This window comes from Tamandua tetradactyla, chromosome 7 (genome assembly GCF_023851605.1).
Source record: "Tamandua tetradactyla isolate mTamTet1 chromosome 7, mTamTet1.pri, whole genome shotgun sequence".
Classification (NCBI taxonomy): Eukaryota; Metazoa; Chordata; class Mammalia; order Pilosa; family Myrmecophagidae; genus Tamandua; species Tamandua tetradactyla.
Genome location: NC_135333.1, coordinates 61,574,484 through 61,597,442, shown reverse-complemented (window position 1 = coordinate 61,597,442; position 22,959 = coordinate 61,574,484). Strand labels below are relative to the sequence as shown.

General features: G+C 46.8%; 1 protein-coding gene across 2 annotated transcripts in view; it reads left to right on the top strand.

Annotated features, from left to right (window-relative positions):
* CACNA1C (calcium voltage-gated channel subunit alpha1 C) overlaps positions 1 to 22,959 on the top strand; it is a 739,906-nt gene that overhangs the window by 643,795 nt on the left and 73,152 nt on the right. For both annotated transcript variants that reach the window (XM_077169590.1, XM_077169589.1), the window contains 7 exons: positions 216 to 303; positions 620 to 727; positions 1,425 to 1,477; positions 1,815 to 1,961; positions 3,303 to 3,504; positions 5,047 to 5,205; positions 5,838 to 5,948. In XM_077169590.1, coding sequence (XP_077025705.1) covers positions 216 to 303; positions 620 to 727; positions 1,425 to 1,477; positions 1,815 to 1,961; positions 3,303 to 3,504; positions 5,047 to 5,205; positions 5,838 to 5,948 — 868 coding nt within the window. The remainder of the gene's footprint in view (positions 1 to 215; positions 304 to 619; positions 728 to 1,424; positions 1,478 to 1,814; positions 1,962 to 3,302; positions 3,505 to 5,046; positions 5,206 to 5,837; positions 5,949 to 22,959) is intronic.

Below are 22,959 nucleotides of genomic sequence, written 5' to 3'. Positions count from 1 at the left end.
TATGATGTACTCCCCCAGGAGAAAGTCCTGGGGCACCAAGAAGCTCTGGGTTCTTACAGGGCAGAGGGTGGGAGAATGGTCCCGAGGATGGGAAAGCCTGGAACAGACTTTACATCTCCCCAAGCTCGCCTGGGATGAGTGCTGTCAAGAGACCCTCTCCACACGCCCGCCTGCTCCCCCAGGAACAGAACGGTCCCTCCCCTTCTCTCTCCCAGGTCCAGTGCCATCAATGTTGTAAAGATCTTGCGAGTTCTACGAGTTCTTAGGCCCCTGCGGGCCATCAACAGGGCCAAGGGGCTAAAGGTGAGTGGGATGGGCCTGGGCCCTGGGCAGGGTCATGGCAGGGCCAGGGCCATTGACCGCCACATATAAAGTGGGTAGGTCACAGGGCCATTTACCACCCGGAGCCCCATGGGGAACATGGCTTTCCATTGGGTTCTGTGGTCACCACGTGCCTCTTGGAAGGTTGCTTTGCCGCTTTGGCCCAATTTCTTCCCCGATATGTGGGAGCAGCTGCCCGTGGGGCCTCGAGGAAAGGTTTATGGGGTGACCGGAGGGAGCTCAGGCTGCAGGCGCGTCCCAAAGCCCCACCCCCACCCCCGCCCCTCTCCCATTGCAGCACGTGGTTCAGTGCGTGTTCGTGGCCATCCGGACCATCGGGAACATCGTGATTGTCACCACGCTGCTGCAGTTCATGTTTGCCTGCATTGGGGTCCAGCTCTTCAAGGTAAAGTCCTGCTTCTTTCCCTACCCTGCAGCACCCCCAGGGAAGGGAGGCAGCAGATGCAATGAAAAGAAGATCATGTCGGGTCAGACTGGAGAGGAAGGAGTTGTTCCCTGGGCCTTCTTTCTAGCAAGAAAGGGAGCGGGGCTTTCATCCTCTAAGCCTCGGCGTCAGTCACCTTCGATGTACCGATACCATCCTTACTTCGCCACCTGGCTTCCAGAACTCTGCCTGGTTGTCCCCCACTGCTTCCTGATGAGACCCTGCAACCACAAAGCCAGGGTCCTCCTTGTTTTTTTTCTCTTTTCTGTCTTCATCTTTTTAATTCTACTGTTCTCCCATACCTCACCACCACCACCACTGTATAAAGACTTCCACCGATTTCCTCCCATCTAACCCATCCCTCTGAGCCAGCTCCACTCCTGCGTCCCTCAGGAGACCTACCCACAGAGTCTGGCTTTCCTAAACTGAAGCTCCCTTTCAGAATCCCAGTGGTATTTGCAACCCTAAGTGTCTTTATTCGCTGGCTGCTTTTTATATGTGGGTCATGTCTACTCATTTGGATTTCGCATTCCTTACATTGTTTATCCCTGTAGCCCCTAGCACAATGCAGGGCTCTATAGATGCTCACTGATCGTTTCTTGACTGGTTCATTGATTAATGAGCATCTCCAATCACTCTGTTTTCTTCTGCCTTCTAGGGAAAGCTCTACACCTGTTCAGATAGTTCCAAGCAGACTGAAGCAGAATGCAAGTGAGTACAAGCAGGATACAGCCAGCTGTCACAGTGAACAGGGTGAGAGTTAATTCTGGCACGTTGGTGACTTGGAGTGAGAGGACGGACAGCCCAACCTTTCTCAGGCAGCAGTGACAGCTGGACTTTTACCCATATAGAATATAGGCTCACCGGTACACCATGTAACTTTATTTATTCCTGAGTGGTCTACCCACTGACGTTCTTCCACTGGCTACGCCTGTGGGATTTAAGCCCAGCCAGTCCCATTTCACCCAGCGTGCCAGGAGTCATTGGTTGATCAGGTGTGCAGGGCGATGGGCAACCCCAGAATAAATTATTTCTCTTCCTCTCTCAGGGGTAGCTATATCACGTACAAGGACGGGGAGGTTGACCACCCCATCATCCAGCCCCGCAGCTGGGAGAACAGCAAGTTTGACTTTGACAATGTTCTGGCTGCCATGATGGCCCTGTTCACCGTCTCCACCTTTGAGGGGTGGCCAGAGTGAGTATGCTGACCAGGACCTCACCCAGGATGCCACAGGGCAAGACATTGGCCTTCCTCCCATTTCCCAAGATTGGTGATGTCCCTCACCCCTTCCCAGAGGTCATACTTACCTGTGGTCTCCCCAGAGAATGAGGATGTGCTTCAAGAACAACCTATAGGCCACAGTGACTGCTAAAACACAGACTTTTGCTAAAAGATGTCAGCATTTTAGAAATGCTAACAAAAATGAGCTTCTTTAAGCTCCCCTTCCCCACGTCACTGTGAGCCACAATGCTAGACATCACTGTCTAGCATGACATCCAGAGTGCAGTTTGAGAATTTCCCTAGATGCGCGCCCTTTGATCCCTATAGGATTTGATGTTTCCACCCCCAGTGTGTACTCAGTGTGGGTAAAGGTGGCCAAGATGTCTCTTTTTAATTAGACCCTACCCTGATCTCCTTAGAGATCCTTACAATGGAAATTAAGAAATAGATGGAAGCCTGTGTCCAGATTTTTCTGCAGAGGCAATATTTTCACATCTAAAGACCAACCTGGTTGGCCTTTTCCACTGCATTACCTCTACCAAGCAGCTGTCCATCAGGTGCTCCATAGATCTTTGCATAGACCCCTCTGGTCACCTGCTTTCCCCCCAATTTCTATTCCAGTGAAATTATCATCTAAACAGTCAGAAAACTCTATTTCTATTTTAACAACAGCGTATGGGTCTTAGATGAGAGTCAGCAATATTATGAGGTGAGCTATAGATGGTACCTAAAGCCAAGTACAGTGGGGAATTGCAAAGGAAGTGGAGAGGTAAGCCCTGTCCATGAAGGATAACAAGAGTGATGGGCACACAGCCAGGCCCAAATGATTAGCACACAGAGATAAACTACCTAAGTCTAAAACCAGAAAATAAGCATGGGTCATGTTAGCGTTTTTATCTAAATCTGTATTTGCTCTTGGATAGATTTATTTTACATTCACTCTGACATCCTCCAAGTCTTCCCTGTTTCAGTATTTACAATACTGAAATCAATGTCCATGGTTGATATTACATTTAAATAGTTCTACACAGTTCCAAAGCACCTTTATATACACTATATCAACCACCCTTCAAGGTGGGAGAGTCAGGAATTATCGCCTCCATTGTACAGATGAAGACCTAAGGCTCAAAGAGGTTAAGTAGTTTATCCAAGGTCACACAGAGCTACAGTTTGAACCCAAAGCTTCTGACTCCCAGCTTAGAGCTGTTTCCAGCACCGCTGATCCCAGGGACCCTTAAGAGCAGTGGTGGCATCATTCCACAGAGATGACACTGCTTCTCCAGTTCCCCATGTGGGGCCTGTCTCCTCCTCCAGGCTGCTGTACCGCTCCATCGACTCCCACACGGAAGACAAGGGCCCTATCTACAACTACCGCGTGGAGATCTCCATCTTTTTCATCATCTACATCATCATCATTGCCTTCTTCATGATGAACATCTTCGTGGGTTTCGTCATTGTCACCTTCCAGGAGCAGGGAGAGCAGGAGTACAAGAACTGCGAGCTGGACAAGAACCAGGTAGCTTCCTAGGAAGGAGAGGAGCAGGGAGGTGAGGAGGGAAGCAGAGCCCCTGAGGAGGACAGCTGTGGGCAGGTCCAGGTAGATGCTAAGGTCATCCTTCCACTCCTCGATGAGAATAGGGCTCTCAGTCTTCTTGAGTAGCCTGTGCAAAAGAAAATGCAAATCCCTGGAAATTCCAGAATTTGTAAATGCATTCAGCCAGCAAATATTTGTTAAACATTGCTTAAGGGATGTGATAGGCTCTGTGAAGAAATCTTCTGCCCTCTCTAGAAGCTGATGAGTTAGAAGGTGCCCAGGTGCATTAGCTCAATTGTTAAAGAGGAGAGAAACCAGAACAAAGATGGAGCAAGAATTTTTGAGATGCGGAAGGGGACACTACTCTTAAATGGTTTAAGTAGAACACACAGACCTTTGCATGAGGTGGGACAGCAATAAGGTTTAACTAGAGGCCATATGGGTACATGTTCTGATAGCCTATGAAACCCCAGCTTTCCAGAAAACTGGCAAGTCCATGAGTGACAATGGAAGCTGTTAAGGTACGATATAGGGTATGATCACTGAGGTCAGATTCCCAGCTGGGTTCCTGATGGGTAGGGTCCACAGGGAAGCATGCCCTGCCTGTGAGCCATCTCAGGACTGCTAATGGGCAGGAGCATGACACAAAGTTCTCTATGCTAGCCCATCTAGGCCAGTTGAGCCCTTCCTGGGTTTCAAGTCAACATCTTCCATTCAGACTCATTTTTCTGGCTGCTATGTGGACGTTGCACTGAGAGTAAGTCAGGAAACAAGGCAGCTGATTAGAAAGCCCTGCAGTTGTGTAGTTGAGAGGTGATGAGACCCAAAGTCAGGTCACTAGTAGCAGCAATGGAAAAGGGAGGAAGGCAGTAAAATTGGTGTGGCTTGAAGATTGGACAAGGGACGTGAGGACAAGGAAAAAAGGTTGGAGTGAACTCTGGCTCCTGATTTGGAAATCAGGGTACAGAGCAGAGACTGGAACTGGGTCTGTGCTGGAATCCCAAGAAGCTGATTAGCCCAACATCTCAGCCCCTATCAATTAATTTGTGGATGCTAGTAAATCAGGAAGATTGACTTAGGACAGGAAAGAAAAATTGAGGAGGGAATGTCCTAAGGAGAGACCTGTGGTATAGGAATTAATCAATTGGAAAACCAGCTATCCATCAATCAGTGAGTATTTATCGAATGCCACATTCCAAGCACTATGCCAGGTATTACTGTGTTGGGAAAAAAAGAGACACATACCTCTTGCCTATAGTCTAGATCAGGGGACTTGACTAGAAGGGATTCTCTCCTTGATTAAGGGAGTGATGGAAAACCACTTATTTTTCCAAATAACCCCTCAAACATATAAGCAAGCTAAAACAAGAGATCATTTCTCTGATTTCCTGAGAACCCCTCCTCCAGGGTGTGTTGTTTCATCTACATCCCACCGTTCTCTGCCATCCCCATGCCATCATCCAAGTAACTAGCCTACTGTCTCCCCCATTCCCTGCCCCTCACCCCACCACCGCCTCCCTCCAGCGACAGTGCGTGGAGTATGCCCTCAAGGCCCGGCCACTGCGGAGGTACATCCCCAAGAACCAGCACCAGTACAAAGTCTGGTATGTGGTGAACTCCACCTACTTCGAGTACCTGATGTTTGTCCTCATCTTGCTCAACACCATCTGCCTGGCCATGCAGGTCAGTCCTGGGGGAGCCCTGGTCCCTTGGTGCCTCAATGGGGGAGAAGTAGGAGGTGCTAAAGACCTGGCTAGTCATCATCCTGACAGCCAAGGGAGGCAGAAGGCACAGAAGGGCTGTCCTCTTCTCCCTGTCAGAAAAAGACAAGTGTCCCTTCTCAAGGATGAGCTTCTCTCTAGGACCTTATGAAAGAATCCTGAGTTGATAAAATGGAGAGAGTGAAGGAAATGGAGAGCAGAGTGTTTGAGCTCAAAGGCTTCATTGTTGTCGTGGGATGTGGAGGTTGGTTCTGCATCCACCTAACTTCATGGAAGTCGGCTTGTGCTAGAGCTCTCTGAAATGCTGAAAGTCTCCATAAAGTTGTCATAATCAAAAAAGGAGCACAGACCTCTCCTGACCTCTGTTTTCAGAGATAACAGAGAAGGGGAAAAACCTATAGGATTTCCCAAGTCCCCCTGCCTGCCCACGAGAGGCAAAGGCCCTTCCAGGGGTTTGGGTTAAAGAAGACCTCTGTCAAGATGAGGGCCTCCGAGAAGTCTGGGAAAAAAGGTCGAGGGTGGTGAGAAGCTAGCATACCCTCACTCTTATCATCTCCCACTTCCCCACTCCCTGGGGATCTGCCCCTCCCACAGCACTATGGTCAGAGCTGCCTGTTCAAAATCGCCATGAACATACTCAACATGCTCTTCACCGGCCTCTTCACTGTGGAGATGATCCTGAAGCTCATTGCCTTCAAACCCAAGGTAGGCCTCTAAGGAAGAGAATCTGGTTAGCAGACATTGAATGAAGAAGGAGAGGCAGAGGTATTGAAGGAAGGAGAGTGAGGGGCAGAAATAATAAGTGAAAAGGTTATCCTATCTCCATTAATAAATGCTCCAACTCCTAAACCTGCCAAGACACGAACCAGGCCAACTCTATGAAATAGAACCTTGGTTCCTGGTCTGGATCATGTCTGGGAAACAGATTCCTCCCAGAGATGAGCCTTTCCTTGTAGAGGAGGTGGATAAGGATCCTTCTCCTCTCATTCCCATCCGGTCCCTGATTATGTCCCATAGGACATAATCTAGAAGAAACTATGTCCATAGACTGGTGAACCAAACCTCTCCAGGCCCAACCCCCCAGCCCCACTCAGTCTTTTGCATACTCTATGCTCACCTCATCAGTTTGAGACCAATCTCACATAAAAACTGCAGCCAGGGATGAATTTGCTCAAGGCTCAGTGTTCCAGCCTACAGGGACCCTCTCTTCCCTACCTCAGAGGGTATATCACTGCTCCTTAACATCCTCGAGCACAGGAGGAACAGTTATTTGCAAGTTTCCATGCTTGAATCCTTGTAAGCAGCTTCTAGAAAAAAAGTTGAGAGAGGTTAGAACCACTGTCTGAAGAGGCAGGATAGGGAAGGTTGGCTTACCTGTCAATTCGGATTTTCTGTGTCCTCCTTATCTAGCCCCTACCTCATTGTCCTGGATAATACAGGAGCAGATTGGTTTACTTTTTTTTTTTGGCATGGGCAGGCCCTGGGAATCGAACCCAGGTCTCCAGCATGGCAGGTGAGATTCTCCCACTAAGCCACCATGACACTGCCCAGAAGCAGATTGGTTTAAACAGTACCTTTCATCTCCAGGCTCTGTAGACAGGTGAAAATCCTGGCCTCCATTGGTCTGGGATTCACAACTTGGAAAGTTAACTTCTCAGAGAAGTTACATCAGCAACTCAATGCCTCCCTTGGCTACTGCATCACGTTCTGGAGAGCAACGAGAAGGAAAGAGTAGATTCTAGGAGAATTGTGCCAATTCTCTCCCCCTCCTTTACTAGCTTTTCCAGATTGACACAGATCAACTAGAGGCAAAAAAAGAAGAGTCTCTGGCCATACTTCCTGTTTTTATTCAAAAGTTTACTTGTCCCGGGGGGTAAAAAGTTGATTTGTTCCAGAATTAATTTGGGAGAGGGAGAGGTTGCTCCTTGGCTTTTGGATCCATGTTAATTGACAAGCACCTCCATTTCCTTCTTCAATTTACTATTCAACTGACATTTCTTGATAGCCAACCATGTTCTATACATACATCATTGCATGTAGACCTCAAACCACTCTTGTAAGATAAATATTGGCATCCCCATTCTGAGGACAAGGGAAGTGAGACCCAGAGCAATTAAGTGTCCAATATTAATTATACCACTACTCAATGGCAAAACTGGAATTAGAATCTAGCACCCCTGATTTTGTAGTCCCAATGTATTCCCTATCACACCAAGCTGTTAATAAGCATCTGCTGGGTACTTTTCAGAAAGAGGGAAACAACTTCCCAGGCGCTTGAAACAGACAATATTCTTACAATGCTGTTTCTTCCTCTCATTCATCAAGAATGCCTAGGGATCTTGGCTAATTTTCAGAGACTAAGACTCCTAATGACTATCATTTGGTGGTAATTATAGTATTTCCCTACCTCCTCCAACATAGTAAATATACTGTTTTTCTCTTTCCCTTCCAAGTCCAGTCCCATTTAGGGGCATACATTTTGTCCTGGCAAAGAGAGGTCTACTGATGACCTGGCCACCTTCTGCAGTATCTCCACCTACCTAGGTCATGTGTCCAGGAGAACTTAAAAGTTCACCCCCACACACTCCCTCCACAGCAGCATGACTGCATGATGCTAGAAATGCAGGATCACTGCTGAGCTGGGCTTCCGTCTCAGATGACAGCCTCTCAGTGGGGAAACTGGCACCATTTCATCTGGTTTCATGAGACATATGGTTTAAATATTTCAAAGCTTTGAGTCATTCCAGTTGACTCAGATGTGTTTCTGATGCAGTCTGCAGAGTCCTGCAATGGACTTTCTGACTCATGTCTCTAGGGCACAGATGTATTGGGCAAAAATGTCCTAGGAAGCAAATGAAACTGACACCTCCAGGGGCCTCAGCCTAGAAGACCCTCTACCTAAATTTTGCCAATCAGGGAATGAGCCAGTTTCCTAAACAATAACTGGAGCTCTTAATTGGGATGATCTAAACCATAAACTACCTCCTGGCTTCCTCAATCCTTGAGTTCCTTTTGTGAGAAGTTGAGGTAAATTCAGAGAGTCTTCCCCAAAGAAAGAAGAGAGCCATCCTGAGGCTATTTGCATTCTGTGCACCAGGGTCAATCAGTGGTATAAAGAGAAAGGAAAATGGATCTTTTCTATGAATTCCCCTAAAGGGACCGAACTTCTGGTCATAGAGGGTGGCGTTCACTAGATTGGGCTGATCAGAGAAAGTTGATCAGTTGGGAGGGGCATTGAGGAGAGCAGGGTCTCCTGGATTGTCATTAGGATGTTCTTCATTCAGAAATAGGCTCCAGAGAAAGCATACCCCCTAAATTTCAGAAAACCAAACCAGAAACTACTTGAGGTTCTAGTAGAAATATCTAGCTGAATCTGGCCCAGGAATCAGTGGCTTCTAACAGTAACCTCAAATACATAACAGCTCTCATATCTCAACATTAACTAGGATTCTGTTTGGCACTTTTAAGCCTTAGCTATAAAAGGACAGCTTAGAAGCAAGGGAATGGAAGGTGGACATTAATCACAGCCATGGAGAAGTTATCTGAAGTTGTCACTGCTTGAGTTTTCTTCTCTATGCTTTTAGTCTCTGTAGTTGGTTGGTTGGTAGGTTGGCATTCTTTACTCTTTGATTGTCTTCATGGTGATAAATGTTCCCAGTGTCTGCATTTCTATGCTTTCTCCTCACGACTCCCTGGAAAATGGATTTATCCAAGTAAATCCCTATCCTAAATTCAGTTACCCTGCTCTTTGAATTCACAATCTGCTCCCAATCATGTGCACGCACGCACACAGAGACTAGGGGTGATCAAAAACCAGTTTAAAGAAATTCAGTCCCACCAAAACCTTGAGGAATCTGTGGTGATGGTTTGAAAAGAGTGAGATAGTGTTAGTACTGATTTGAGTACCTAATAGCAAACCAGAGAAAATTCCTTCCCTGCACATAAGAGGAATTACTTGGACACCACTGTATGGTACCCAGGTCCTACATGACCGTGCAGGACCAAGTTGCTCAGCATGAAAGAAGTTGTGTTTAGATGGTTTGAGGGTAACTAAATAGCTGGACTGTCCTCCTACCATGAACTGAAACTTATCAACAAAGGGAAATGAAATAGTCAATGCCTAGAGTAGATCTAACAAAAAATGTGTAAAATCTCTACAGAGGAAAGTATAAAATTTTATAGTGAGGAATCAAGGAAACCCTAATAAATGGACAAATATATCATGCATGGATTGAGAGGCTCGATATTATACAGATGTCATTTCTCATGCTTATCCATAGATTCAATGTAATCTCAACTAAAATTCCAAATTGAACTTCACTCAAAGTGAGGGGGTATGGAGAAAAAGGGAGCCACCCAAAATCCTTTATTGCTGATGGGATGACACTGAGTAGCCGCAAAGCATTAACCCATTTTAGCCCCACCAAAGACAGGGCGCATAATAATCTGGCTCAGAAAGCAATGCCAATTATGTCTACTCCAGTGTCAGCTTGAGGTTGATCGTGTTCGTTCATGGCCTGGGATTTGCACTGATATGTCTCAGCGTGGGCAATAAGAGAAAGAAGAGCTAAAGGAAGGCTACAGAATTCTCCTCTTCAGCAGAAGTCTGTCTGCTCAGGAAGATGGAAATGCACCCCAAATGGAAGGTCTTCTCCATATAGGATTCCACATAGGTCATGGAGGGATGAAGACACCAGTCTCTGTGGCTTACCTTATTCCCCTTAGCTAAAGGCATCCTTAATAGGCTAAAGCCCACTCTGGAGTAGCCAGTGCTCTTAGCCTCTTCCCCAAGAGGAAGATGCTGGAGGCGGGTAAACCCTGGCAGCTCTCTGTTATCTAAGCCTTGGCCTCTCTTTTTTAGCTTTCTTCTAGCCTGAGAATAGTCCAGAGAGAATGTAATCCAAAGTAAAAACACTCATTGACCTTCCTTGCCCCCAGCTTTCTTCAATAATAGCAGCCTAAGACTTGGGACTCACTTTCATGTTGCAGTTCATATTGAGACCCAAAGACATTTCAGACCTAAGGGACGAAATGAAGCCATGAGATCAGCACTCTCCAATTGAACTTTCTGCGATAATGAAAATGGTCTCTGCCTGCACCATCCATAACATAGCCTCCTGTGGCTAGTGAAATGCCTGAAATGTGGCTACTATCAACTGAGGAATTGAATTGTTAACTTTATTTTAATTGACTTACACTTAAATAGCCACACATGGCTGGTGGCTACTGAATTTAGCAATCCAGCTCTGCATCCTGCTGCTTTCCCATGAAATTCCTCTACCTACATGTCTCAGCTTCCACAGCCTGGCTCCTCTGGTATTCCAGGAAGCCAGATGGTATAGTTCATACTCTATACCCTTTTTCCAGCTGTTAATTTCTGCCCCCCCCCAAAAAAAAATTTGACTCATACATATCCTGAGGGGTTAAACCAGTCTCTTTTCCTGGGATCCCCCAGTATAGATTTTCTCCTGATTCACTTCTCCCAGCCACCTTGGATGTCCCTGATCCTTGTCAGTTCAGGTGCTTAGGCCCTTCTTCTGCAGGTTCTGCCCCACCCAATTCCTGAGCTGGTCCTAACTAGGGTTGGGAGTATTTTGGGAGCATCCCACTCACAGGTGTGGACAATGAGCCTTGCTGCTGTAAGCCGATAAGAGGTGTCCCCTGGTGAGCCCAGGGATGTCCAACTCCTCTTTGTCCCAGTCTGTTGAACTTCTGACCAGGCTTCCTGACTGCCATGTTAGTGCCGTAAGGAAGCTGAGATCTGAGAGTCCTCATCCCTTACTTGGTCCTTACCTGACCTTTACCCCAGAATGTAGAATCTTGTTTTGTATATCCCAGCTGCTGTCCGGGAACTTGCTGCGTAACGGCCTTGGTGTCACTTCCAAAGTGGGGGGTCAGCCTTTTACCCATGTCCTTCCCTAGCTCCAACTCAGTGACATCCTCACCCTCACAGTGGCTCCAACTGCCTGGCCCCAGCATGTGGTGCAGCGAGCCATCTTTTTGTCTGGAGTGGTAAGTCCTTCTGCCTGCCCCAAACTCAGAGGATTTGACCAACACTTCCAGAATATTAAGGAACAATGAGGCTGCAACCTTATTTTCCCTGCTTTGGAGGCTTTCCTGAGGCCCCCATTGTCTTTTGGGAAAGAGGAAACAAGGGCAGTGAAGCCTTGGCTTCTTCTCAGAGAGCAGAGAGCAAAAAGAGGGGAGGTTGGCAGAGATGGCAGATGCTCACAAAAAGTCGGCACCTCCATTCCTTTGTCTATTACCCTGAGGAGTCTACTGGTGGATCCTTGGCATGTCCTTTGGCTGGAAACCAGGGATGAGTCATCACTAGCATGTGGCCTGGTTAATGAGACCACCAGAATCAGAGCTGCTCGGGACCTTGGGGGTGGGGGCAGTCAGATGTTTTCTCTTTCTCAGGACCACTGTCCAGAGCAGTACTTAGTTCTCACCCATGTAAATAACAGCTGAGCTATAAAAAGGAAGAGCCAGGGTGCTCTTGGTGAACAGCACCATAGAATACTTGGGCATCTTGGAGCCTTCCATCGAGAGTGTGCTGGCCTTGGACTCCATGCATGCAGGCAGGTTTGCTCTCATTTCTAATTGTGCCAGTGTGGTGCAGAGGATCATATGGCTTCCAGTGGCCCCTGGCAATCTTTTCCTTCCTTATTCTCTTCTCCTTAGGAATAGTCTTGACTCCTAGAAATAATTGCCCAGACATGGTGGTTAAAGGCCCTGGCAAGGGGGGAGTCTTTGGGGATACCTTGAAGATGTGTCCCAAATGGAAAGAGTCATCACCAGCTCTTCTCTTTTCATTGGGCTTATGCCAAAAGGGACAGATGAGGGCTGCATATGGACAGACAAAGAAGGAAAGCTGGAGTGGAGAGATGGAGCCCAGAAAAAGCACGCACTCCGGCAGAGACTCAGCAGGCCAAGCTCCTCAGTCTATTCTGTCAGCTCTATCCATGTCAGGAACCAGCCACATTCTCTGGTTTCTCTTTGCAAATAGCTAAAGACATGATGGTCCCCACCCTCCAGCCCTCTTGGGTTGCTCCAAGAGCATCGATGCTATGCAGATGCTGAGGCTCCTGTTCTTCAGACGTGGCCCATTGGTTTAGGCATTGGAGTTCTTGTCCTCTATAAGGAAGCTGTTCCCCAGGAAAGGGACAAGGGCCTGCTATTTACCAGGCAGGTGGACAGGCTGGGGCAGCAGCACCAGCAGATGATTCAAACCCCAGGTCAAATGATATAGACTTCTTGTCTGACCCAGGGAAGAGTAACCATTTTTACCAACTGTGTGCTGGGGCTATCTAACTACTCAGGCCATTGTATCATATTGCGACTGTGGTTTTCATTAACTTCCAAAATTAGACATGCTGTCTGTCCCCAGAGGAGACAAGTGGGGAGGAGGCCAAAGGACAGATTCCCAAATGTTGCCAACAGAATTTTGAAAGGGATGCATGAGTCTCTGTTAGAGAAACCTCTGGTAAGTATAAGAAGACATCTGGCAAGTGCCACCTGCCCTGGGGCAGCCCAGGGGAGGGAGCCTGAGAAGAATGCAGGGCCGGAATTTCTTGCAATGCACCAGCTCAGCAATCTGAAAGCTGTGGGACGAAGACCCTTAAGCCTGGACAGCACCTGCCCCTGGAGGTGGACTCCCAGGGTAGGAGAGACCAGTTTCTCCACACTCTTCCATGGGCTGTTGAGAAAAATTTCAGAACTCTTTATTTAGAACATGATAAATGACCGCAGAAGGAAAGGGAAAGCAAGATGGCATGCAGGAAAGGATGCAAACCCAGGCCATTTCCTTTTTTTGAAAGCCGATAATCTTTTAGCAACTGGGTTTGTTTTTAGCAGATTATATTCTCTGCTGAAATCTACTTTCCCTCCAACTTTCCCTCTGGCTCCAACTGCACCACTTGCCAATAACTTCCCTCCCCCAGTGTAAGCTGATCATGTATTTCTGCGTGATGCAATAATTGTTACGTCTTTATTTTTTACACAGTTAGTTGTTCTGTCATTTCTCTGTTTGCTCAACTATTGCCCCCAGATCCTACCAAGAGAAGAAATTCTAGTTAATTGGGGATCACTTCTGGTAAAATCCCACTTTGGCATGTCCTTGAACAAGCTAGTTGGGGATGGCTGGTTAGGAGGGTGAAGGAAACGTAGCTCAGGCAAGACTTGTTCATTTCCATGTCTCAGTTTCTCCATAAAATAGGAAGACTGGTTTGGCAGATTATGGTAGACTGAGTGAGCATATCTAAAAAAGTATCTAGGACTTCTGGGAAAAATGTCATGCAGATGAAAACTCACTATGCCTGGGAAGTTTTCACGCAGCCCTCTAACCCAATACGAAAAGAGCCTCAACTCCTGTCTTTTTATGCCCTTTTTGCCTATAATTATTTTTTAATTGTTCCTTTTGCAAATCTGGCATTCATCTATCCTATCCCTTCAGCCAGATTTCTGCCAAATATTATAACAAAAAGTCAAGACTCATTTTAAGGCATCCTTGAAGTTGGATTGTATAAGACAAGCATAAATCATGCTACCAAAGCCTAAAACTATCACCCTGCCTTCCAAACCATTACCAGGCTTTACAAAATTTGAGCTCAGTTTTTCACCATTTTCTCTGTCCTCTATGCCTTGTCGTTCATTATATTATTTACTTCAAGATCCCCTTGTCTTTTGTTGTTTGGTTACTATTTTGTTGAAGGCTTAAGTTCACTAACAGCCCAACAAATATTTTACTGAGTACCAGAAGTACTAAGCAATGTGCTTGGTACAGGGGACACAACAGTGAATACAAGTAGGCTGGTCAGTGCTAATTTGCCAGGTTCACCTTTTAAAGAAGAGACCTCCTTGACTTTGGCCCATTCTTGAGTCTTAAGGAATCCTGAATTTATCATCTTATTATTCACTGGAAAACCTGCTGTTCAGCCTACTATTCATATTCCTACTTAAAAAGAAACAATCGATAAACACACTAACCAATTTTGTATCAATTCCTTCACTTTAAATGAAGTTAAATTAAGTAACTTTCAGAAACAAAGAGAGAAGGAAATACCACATCTTGAGTGTCTGTGATGAACCAAGCATTGGGCTAGATATTTTGCATTCATTATCTCATTCAATCCATAAGACAAGTGTTTTGGTCTCCTATATGAACATGTAAGGAAACCACAGGTCAGAGAAAGGTTAAGTAATGTGTCCAAGATCACAGATCTAGTTATTGCACTGTCTTTTGTTTTTAACAAACACTGGTATGGTGTTGATTATGTACTGCACACTGTTTTAAACACTTTAAGAGATATTAGCTCATCCAATCATTGTTACAGCCCTGGAATTTTAATCCAGGTCTATGTTATTCGAAATCCACACTCTTTCCACTGTATCCCATTGAAACAACAAAAGTAAACTGGCTGGGATGGAGCTACTTACTCTGTAGGTCCTCAGCAAATGTGAGGCTTCTTTTGCATGTTAAGACTATTGTAGGGAAAACAAAAACCAAATAAAAGTAAGCCTTTCTCAAGTAACAGCTCTATGGAAATTAATGGAGTCACACCATTCCTCTGGCCTCTGCTTCCTATAAAGCTCCTAGTGTCCTCTCTACCTCTCATTCAGCTATGCTGTCTTGGGGTCCCATACTTCCCTGGAATGGTTTAGTCCTCATAGATTTTCTTTCCATTTCTGAAGTGGGGCAATTGCTTTAAGGAGATAATTGGGCTCGGGAAAGGGAAACAGCCTAATGCATATTCACATTCATGAATGTGGACGCACGCCTGTGCACAACACACACACACTGGACATGAGAACTCATTCAAGTGGAGACAAAAATTAGGTTGCTGAGTTCCTTAAAGGCAGGACCTGTCACATAGTTTTGTTTTGTTTTATTACAGAAGTTATTGTTTTTACAGAACAATCATACATAAAATATAGGATTCAATTCTGTATCCAGCCAAATTGTCCTTCAAAACTGAGGTAAAAAAATAAATAAATAAAATATAGGATTCCCATTCACCACCCCATCACCAACACCTTGCATTGGTGTGGAACACTTGTTACAATTGATGATAGCACATTTTTATAACTGTACTATCAATTAAAGTCCATGGTTTACCTTAGAGTTCACTGTGTAGTGTAGTTCCATGAATTTTTACAATTTTCCATTGTGTTACATATATGAAATCTAACATTTCCCCTTTTAATCATATTCAGATATATATCTCAGTACTGTTAATTGCACTCACAATATTGTGCTACATCACCACCATCCATTATGAAAATATTTCTGTCATTCCAAATAGGAACATGGTACATTTTAAGTCTTAGCTTCCTACCCCCATCCCCATCTATCCACCCACCCTCATCCACTGCTAACCTATTTTCTCGATTCTGACTCTATGAATTTGCATATTCCAATTGTTTCAAAACAGTGAGATCATGTATAATATTTATCCTTTCATGTCTGACTTATTTCGCCCAACATGATGTCTTTAAGGTTCATCCATGTTGTTGCATGCATCAGAACTTTATTCCTTTTTACAGCTGAGCAATATTTCTTCATATGATTATACCACATTTTATCTTTCCATCATATCCTTTTACTTCACAACATTATCTGCCAGATGGTAGACATTCGGTGAAAGTTTAATGCATGCCTGCATGCGTAAGAACTGTAGAGCTAGAGAGCAAGAAAAAGAGAGTCAGAATATTGTCAGAAACACCCTTAAGATCACTGGCTTTCCACAGGGCAGAAATCTCTACCCATCCCTAATGGGGGGTCTTCCAGCTTTTGCCTAAAGAGTTTCTGCCATAAGAGATTCCCAATTGCAGAGGCCACTCTCTCAGGAATCCTTTCTACTGAACTACTGAACTAAGATGTGTCTCCCTACTGTTTATCAATGCTGAGTTTTCATCCTTTCTATAAGGAGTTTCTGAGCACCTCAGTGATGATGTTGAGCACAAGCAGGCATGGCATCTTTACAAGGCACAGTGCAGCAGAGGAGATAGACAAAGCATGGGGTAGGAGCTATGATGGGGAAAAAGGCTACCATAGGGAGTGCAATGGGAAAGAGGGGCAGTTTTTGATAGGGTTATCAGGGAGGGTGCCATTTAAACTGAACCCTGGAGGTTGCAAAGAAGCCAGAAGAGCATTTTGGACAAAGGGAAGAGCAGAGTCCCTGAGGCAGGGGTAAGCTCCGCCTGTTCTGGAAACTGAGAGTAGTGAGTGAAGGAGTTGAATGGGCAGGGGTCAAAGCACACAGTCCCTTGAGGACCACAGTGCGGCTATGGGTTCACTCTGATGCCACTGGGAAACCACCAGGGCATTAAACAAGGAAATTATGTTATCTGATTTACATTTCTGAGCTGGCATACTGGCTGCTTAGTGGGGAATGGACTGGTACGGGGTCAGACCGGGAGCAGTCAGGAGCCTCTTGCCTTGAGCCCCTGAAGGCCCCTCCAGAGATGGAGAGTTGAGCCAGCCAGACTTGAAGGCTTAAGGGCTTAAGATCTTCAGAGCTCAGGGACTGTTCTTGGCCACCAGCTAGAAATATACAGTTCTTGGGGTCCCTTTCAAGGGATGAGTTTTTCATGTCCATATAGTCATCAAAAGCATAAGAAAATGCCTTGGAATCTTTTCCAAGAATCCAGGGTCCTAGTCACTGCTCTGTTTTGACCCTAGTACTTTGGGAAGGTGGCCAAAAACAGCCTAAGATGTTGACTGAAGAAAAAAGAAATGGCAATCTAGTGAGGCCAAGGATTTAGTATTTTGGGTAAAAGGTTATGGTTGTGATTGGGTCAAGTTCAAGAATGAACACTGTTGACTCTTGCTTTGCTTTATCACTCCCATCCACCTTTTCCTCTCCTTCCCCTCTGCCACTAGCCTCGTTGTCTATCCCCTGGGTCACAGTAGAAGTCTCTGCATTATTCTTTATGATTCTGAACGCCGCCACCAAATTACTCACCCTAAAGCACAACATGTCCTCTGCCAAGCACTTAAGACTTTTTTAATCTGGCACAAGTTTAGCTTTTCAGTCCCTATCTCCCTGTAGTTTCCTATCTACGCCCCGGATTTACTGAAGTTAGACAGTCACTATTCATTCTTGATGAACCCTATGCTCTCCTTTCAACCCCAACTCAAATGCAGCATCCTTCAGTCCAGCCAGAAGATCAGTCCAGCAAGATGTGGTCTGCACCCCCTTTCAACTCCCAGGGTGCTTTTTCCCTTTCCTGGCACTTAATCAGAGCTCTTGGTATAAATGCCTTATCCTTCCAGCCAAACTGCATAGTCTAGGAGCAAGACCCATCCAACTTCATATCTTTCCAAGGCTAACGTAGTAGCACCTTCTACCTATCAGGTGCTCTACAACTGTCACCTGGATGAAAGCCAACCAAAGCTGCCTCCACAAACAGCATCTCTCGGTGTTCTAGGTAGGACTGAGAAGCCCTGCCTAACTTGGTCTATTATAAGCTCTCACATCCTAAGAGGAAATTTCCTTCAATTCTCTACCCACTCCACTCCCAGATCACCCCCAAGAGCCTGCTTCTTTCTATGATGGTCCCTGCTGTACTACTGGGGAGGAAGGTGGAGATGGAAAGTAGAGAAGGTGGCCTCTGTCACCTACATAGCCATCACCTGGGGCTGTGCTTGGCAGGACCTGGTTCCATAGTCGCCTAAATTAGAAAAATAGAGGCCTAAATGCAAGTAGGCAAATTTCTTTAGTGTGAAACTCAGGGCTTTTACTAGGTTAATTGTCCTGAGGTTACACCATATTTACCTGTCCATGTTTACCAAGGACAGGACCTTTGTTTTGGATTTGCTTATTTGTTTTTGTGATGCAAATTAGCATCTCACAGATCTAATGTTTCACAGAACAGTTTGGGAAATACTTATCAGAGGACCACCTTTTGTGGGTAATGCTCAGAAGAAATTAAGGCTCAGAGACATCTTCAGTGGCTGGTTAATGGCCGATGTTCAGGGTAGATAAAAGTACCATTAGAAATGTGAGATATCTTAAATTGTGTAATTTTCATTTTTCTTCACTGACCTGGGGGAGTTCCACTTTTTAATAAAAACTTCAAAATCAAGCAGGAATATTTCCTTTTTAAAAAATTGTATGGAGATTTAGACCTGCTTTTAGGCTAATGGGAATCATTGCCGTCCCTACAAATGCCCAAAGCACCCCGCCGAGGGCTGCGCCACGTCCCATTGAGAACCACTGCCTTAGGCTCAGGTCAGACTTCATGTAGCCTCATTTAATTTTAGTCTAAACCTATTTATGCAAGTTATTACAAAACTGCAGTGCTCCCAACATCAATGGAACCCCTAGAAGCAGCAATTCACCACTTGTATCGTTAAAAGAAACTGGAGAGGGAAAAGGAAGGAAATAACAAATCCACCCCCCCCACCACCCTTGGACAACTGCCCTGCACCAAGAGGCATGCGTTGTGTGGGGAGCTCCTGCCTGACTCTTAGCAGCCTGATCAGCGAGCTGGCATTACCCTGATTATTATTTATTTGTGCAGTGCCCACAGGGTACCTGATGCTGAACAGCGCATGCAGACAGGAACAAATGGGCTTTGTCGGGGAGGAGCCTCTCACCACAGCTCTCCTACCTGGGGATTTGCATATTATTTCAACATTGTGACAAGTTTCTTTCCTGCCTGGTGCTTGACAGCTTTAGAGTCACTATGAAATGGTAAAAAATAATTATATGACTTGCATAAAGCCTTCGTGTAGGAAGGGTAGTATTAGCTATTACATTTAATTATCTAATGTGGAAAATCATTCACGCCGTGTTAAAGAAAAACCCAGGGCAAAGTCCACTGTGTTCCCCCATCTGCATCCCTGCCACTGGTGGAGAACCTGGAACTGCAGGGATTCTGTGGCCTGACGGGGTCGGGGATTCCCAAACCCACAGGGCGCTGTGGCCTGGACCCCAACCACTCAGACCATGGGCTCTTCTAGTACTCCCAGCCCCTCCTCTCAGTCTTCCACCATGTAAAAGGCTGCTGGGCCATGTGTGAATGCAACCAGCAAGGCAGGGGAAGGAGGCTTCCCAGGGAGCATTAAAATAACAACACTAAAGCACTCTCCGCAGCAGCTAGCAGCCTGGCCTGAGTACTTCCGATGTGTCGGGATCTGCAGGCAGCTCCCATGTGCTTACTCAGTCCTCCCAAGATCTGTGAGCCTATGTTCTAGGGTTGTTCCCATTTTACAGAGGAGGAAGCTGAGGTGTGCAAAGTCAGAGATTTGCCCACACACGTGAGGCTCATCTCTGGACAGGAAGGCAGTAGACGCCTACGTCCACATCTGGCTCATGGAGGTGGGCACAAATTGCTGGCTCTAAGGATCTCAGCAGGTCACATCCCCCCTTTTGATAAGGGGGATGGGGGGGTCCGCCCTTTCTGTCAGGTTGCGGCTGGGGGCTGGGGAAAGGGGGAGACAGGATAGTTGGAAAGAGCCGGAGAAAGGTTTCTGCAGTTGAGGGGCCTGTCAGACTTGGGTTCTGGAAAGCTCTCTCCAGGGCCTGGAGGGCAGTGGGATTGGAGGCAGGTTATACGGTGGCCTCGGGGATTACCAAAGCAAAGGGGTGGGGCGACTCTTCTATGTTCCACCCACTCCCAGCTGCTGACTCTTCTCCACCTTCTCCTTCAAAGATCCAAGGATTTTTATCCCTTTAACCAACTGGTCCTTCAGGAGCCCTATGCAGAAATGGGCTCATTGATTCCAGCCCTGGTGGCATGGAGCAGCTACTGGGATCCTGCATCTACCCAGGTGCAAAATGGGTCAAAAAAAGAACCTCAGGAGGCCCCCCAAAGGAGCTTCACCCAGAACCCCCAGTTTTCATCTGCTCTCCGGGAGGCCACTCTCTGGCTTCAAGAGAAGTGATTTTCTTGTACACCAGCTCTGCTTGGCTCTAGCACCTTGCCTGTCAGAGGTTGCAGAGGTCAACAGATGAACGAGTGAGTAAATGAAGGGAGGGAGGCCTTGGAAACTTTCCTGGTGAGGAAAAAGAAGCAACCAGCTTAATTCCAAAGATAAATCGGAGCGGAGGTGTGAGGTTAAAAGCGTGCCTTCCCAGCAGTGTGGGTTCCTCTAACAATTCAGGGAGCATACCCCCATTCCCCCTACCCACCTGGGGCCTCCTCTCCCGAGGGCGCAAGGATGGGGTCACAGGAAGGGTCCTCTGCCAGCTCCTGCTCTCTGTCCCCATGGTCCCAGCGCCCTCTGCACTGGGTGCCTCCAGGCGCTTGTGAATTAACACATCCCAGGATGGGAGTTGGCAGAGAAAGGCGGAAATCCCCTCTCCCTCCCCGCCGCCATGGGCCCACGAGCAGCTGTGTCCAGTTATGCCTTCCCCATTAGACGTCACTGATTTCCATGATTACTGTTCTGTCTAAATGGCATCCTGCTTGGTGCCGGATACCAGCGTGTTCCATGACGTTCCATGGGATCGGCCCCTCCCAGCCACACACCACTGCCCTGGCCTGGTGCAGCTCCCCTCCTGACCCAGGGAAGGCACTTCCGGGAACTGCCACTGCCTTCCCCACCTCCACCCCATTCTCTACTTCCTTTTCTTTCCCTCTCTCTTTCTCCCCACCTCCCACCCTCTCCGTATGCTTTTCCCTCCTTCCTCCTCTTCCTCCATCTCCTGCCATCTGCCTCAGTGACCCTCCCCAACACCCCCCTTCTCATCTTTATCTTCTCCTGTGACTTTCTGTAATTCTCTTGCTTCTCTACCATGGCCACCTCTTGGCAGAGGGGACTTCCCTGCCTCTCAGACTCTCAGCCTTCCCTTGCCTTTCTCTGTCCCTCCCACTCTCAGTCTCTGTCCCAGCAGCCCCACTTTGAATCCCAACTTGGGCCTCAGCCAGCTCTGCCTCATGGCTCGGGCTCGTCGGGAAGTGAGCATTCCCGGTGGGGAGGCCCCTGGAGTTCACTCAGCTTCCCCATCAGGTCCAGGGAAAAGTTCCTGATCACCTCCCCCTTGTCTCCTTTGCTTTTTCTCTTTGCAAGATCTGAGATAGGCAATACAGGCAAATAGACAAAGAAGTTCAGAAAAAAATAAGGAATGGCAACTAAGGAACATTTTACCTCAAAATTCCTAAGACTCAACACAGCACAATCCCAAGGTATTAATGAAAATGGATAGAGATTTTTCTTGTGAATTCCTTCTGACCACCAACCTGCTTCGGAGCTCACGAATCCAGAATTTGAGGTCAATGACTACTGAACTATATAGCCTTCCCCACACTGTCCTGCTCTGCAGGACAAGAGAGGGGAAATGGGCCCACCGGGCAGCCCACCCCTGTCTTCGCAGCCCTCTAGCCAGCAGGAGAGTGGCCTGGGTCTTCCCCATGGAGCAGTGGTTTCTAAGAACCACTGTCTACAAGAACCTAAATCCAACAAAGTTTAGCCATAACAACCTGCCTGCTATCACCAATCTCAATTTGTATCATCCAGATCCCATCTGAGAGTCTTGAGATAGACATGCTATTTAATGGCCCTGGGGATAGGGAGAAAAGGCCTTAGAGACAGGTGAAAGGTGAGCTCAAGCTTCTAGGACCTTCAACTCCTTCCACATACCTGGGCTTTGCTGTACCCTCTGTTCAGTTCCACCCACAAAACTCAACCTGTGCCCCCTACTTAACTAGGAGTGAGGCAGATCAGCTCTAGTTTACTGAGTAAACCAAACACAGTTCATTGAATCTTCCCCATAACCCTCTGGTTATCCCATTTTATAGGTGGAGAAACTGAGGCTCAGAGAGTTTAAGTTACTTGCTTGAAGTTATCCATCTTGTAAGTGGCAGAGGTAGAACATGAATCCAGTCTGTCTCCAGAGTCTACTGTTAATCACTGCGCTACAGTCCCTCTTTCCACTTGGAATATCTCCAGTGATGGAGGTGAATCAGGACACAGACAATCCAAAAGAGGAAAACCCAAAACTCATGAGCACGTGAAATGAATCTTATGATGCTTTTGCAGCACATTTCCCTTCCTAATAGTGATTTGCTGATGCTAATGTCGACTTGATGTCTGCTTTCTCGGCACATGCCAGCCTTGGAGCGGTGGCCCCCAGCGGTCAGGAGACGTGCTGCCTGCCTGGGGGATGAGCACCTGCAGACCAGCAGGCTGTGGCTGCTCAGCCTGGGCAGACATCTCCAGGAGGATGAGAGGGCAGCCCCATCTCCTGATCTCATCCCCACAGGCTGGGAATCTGAAAGGGAGAAATCAACCATATCTGGAGAATTTGGAGATAAAAGGAAGAGGCTTCTGGCCCCAACAGCACACTCCCTTCTGGGTGATCAGCCCTGCTTGGCTCTAAGGAGTGAGACAGGAGAGGTTTGGTTCACCACTTCAGGGAAAGCCAGCAAAACCCTTTTCCTAGCCCTGACTTCTACCATTTGGGACCCGGTCACTAGGGAAAGAAAGGGAGAGAGACATAACTGAGCTCTGGAGCAAACTGATTATGTAAGAAAAATAAGTCTGTTTTTTTTTTTTCCCACCCTCCTTCCTCTAATACACTCCCAACACCTCTGTGACCAGCAGTTTTCAGCAAATGAGGGGGTGGGCAAAAACAGGTGTGCATGCACACGTGTGAATACATGTGTGTGTGGAAGAGAGAGAAAACACCAACTTCTTACACTCCAGAGAGTGAAGGGGAAAATGGCTCCTCCCAGACCCTCCCCATGTAGGGATTTAGACAAACCT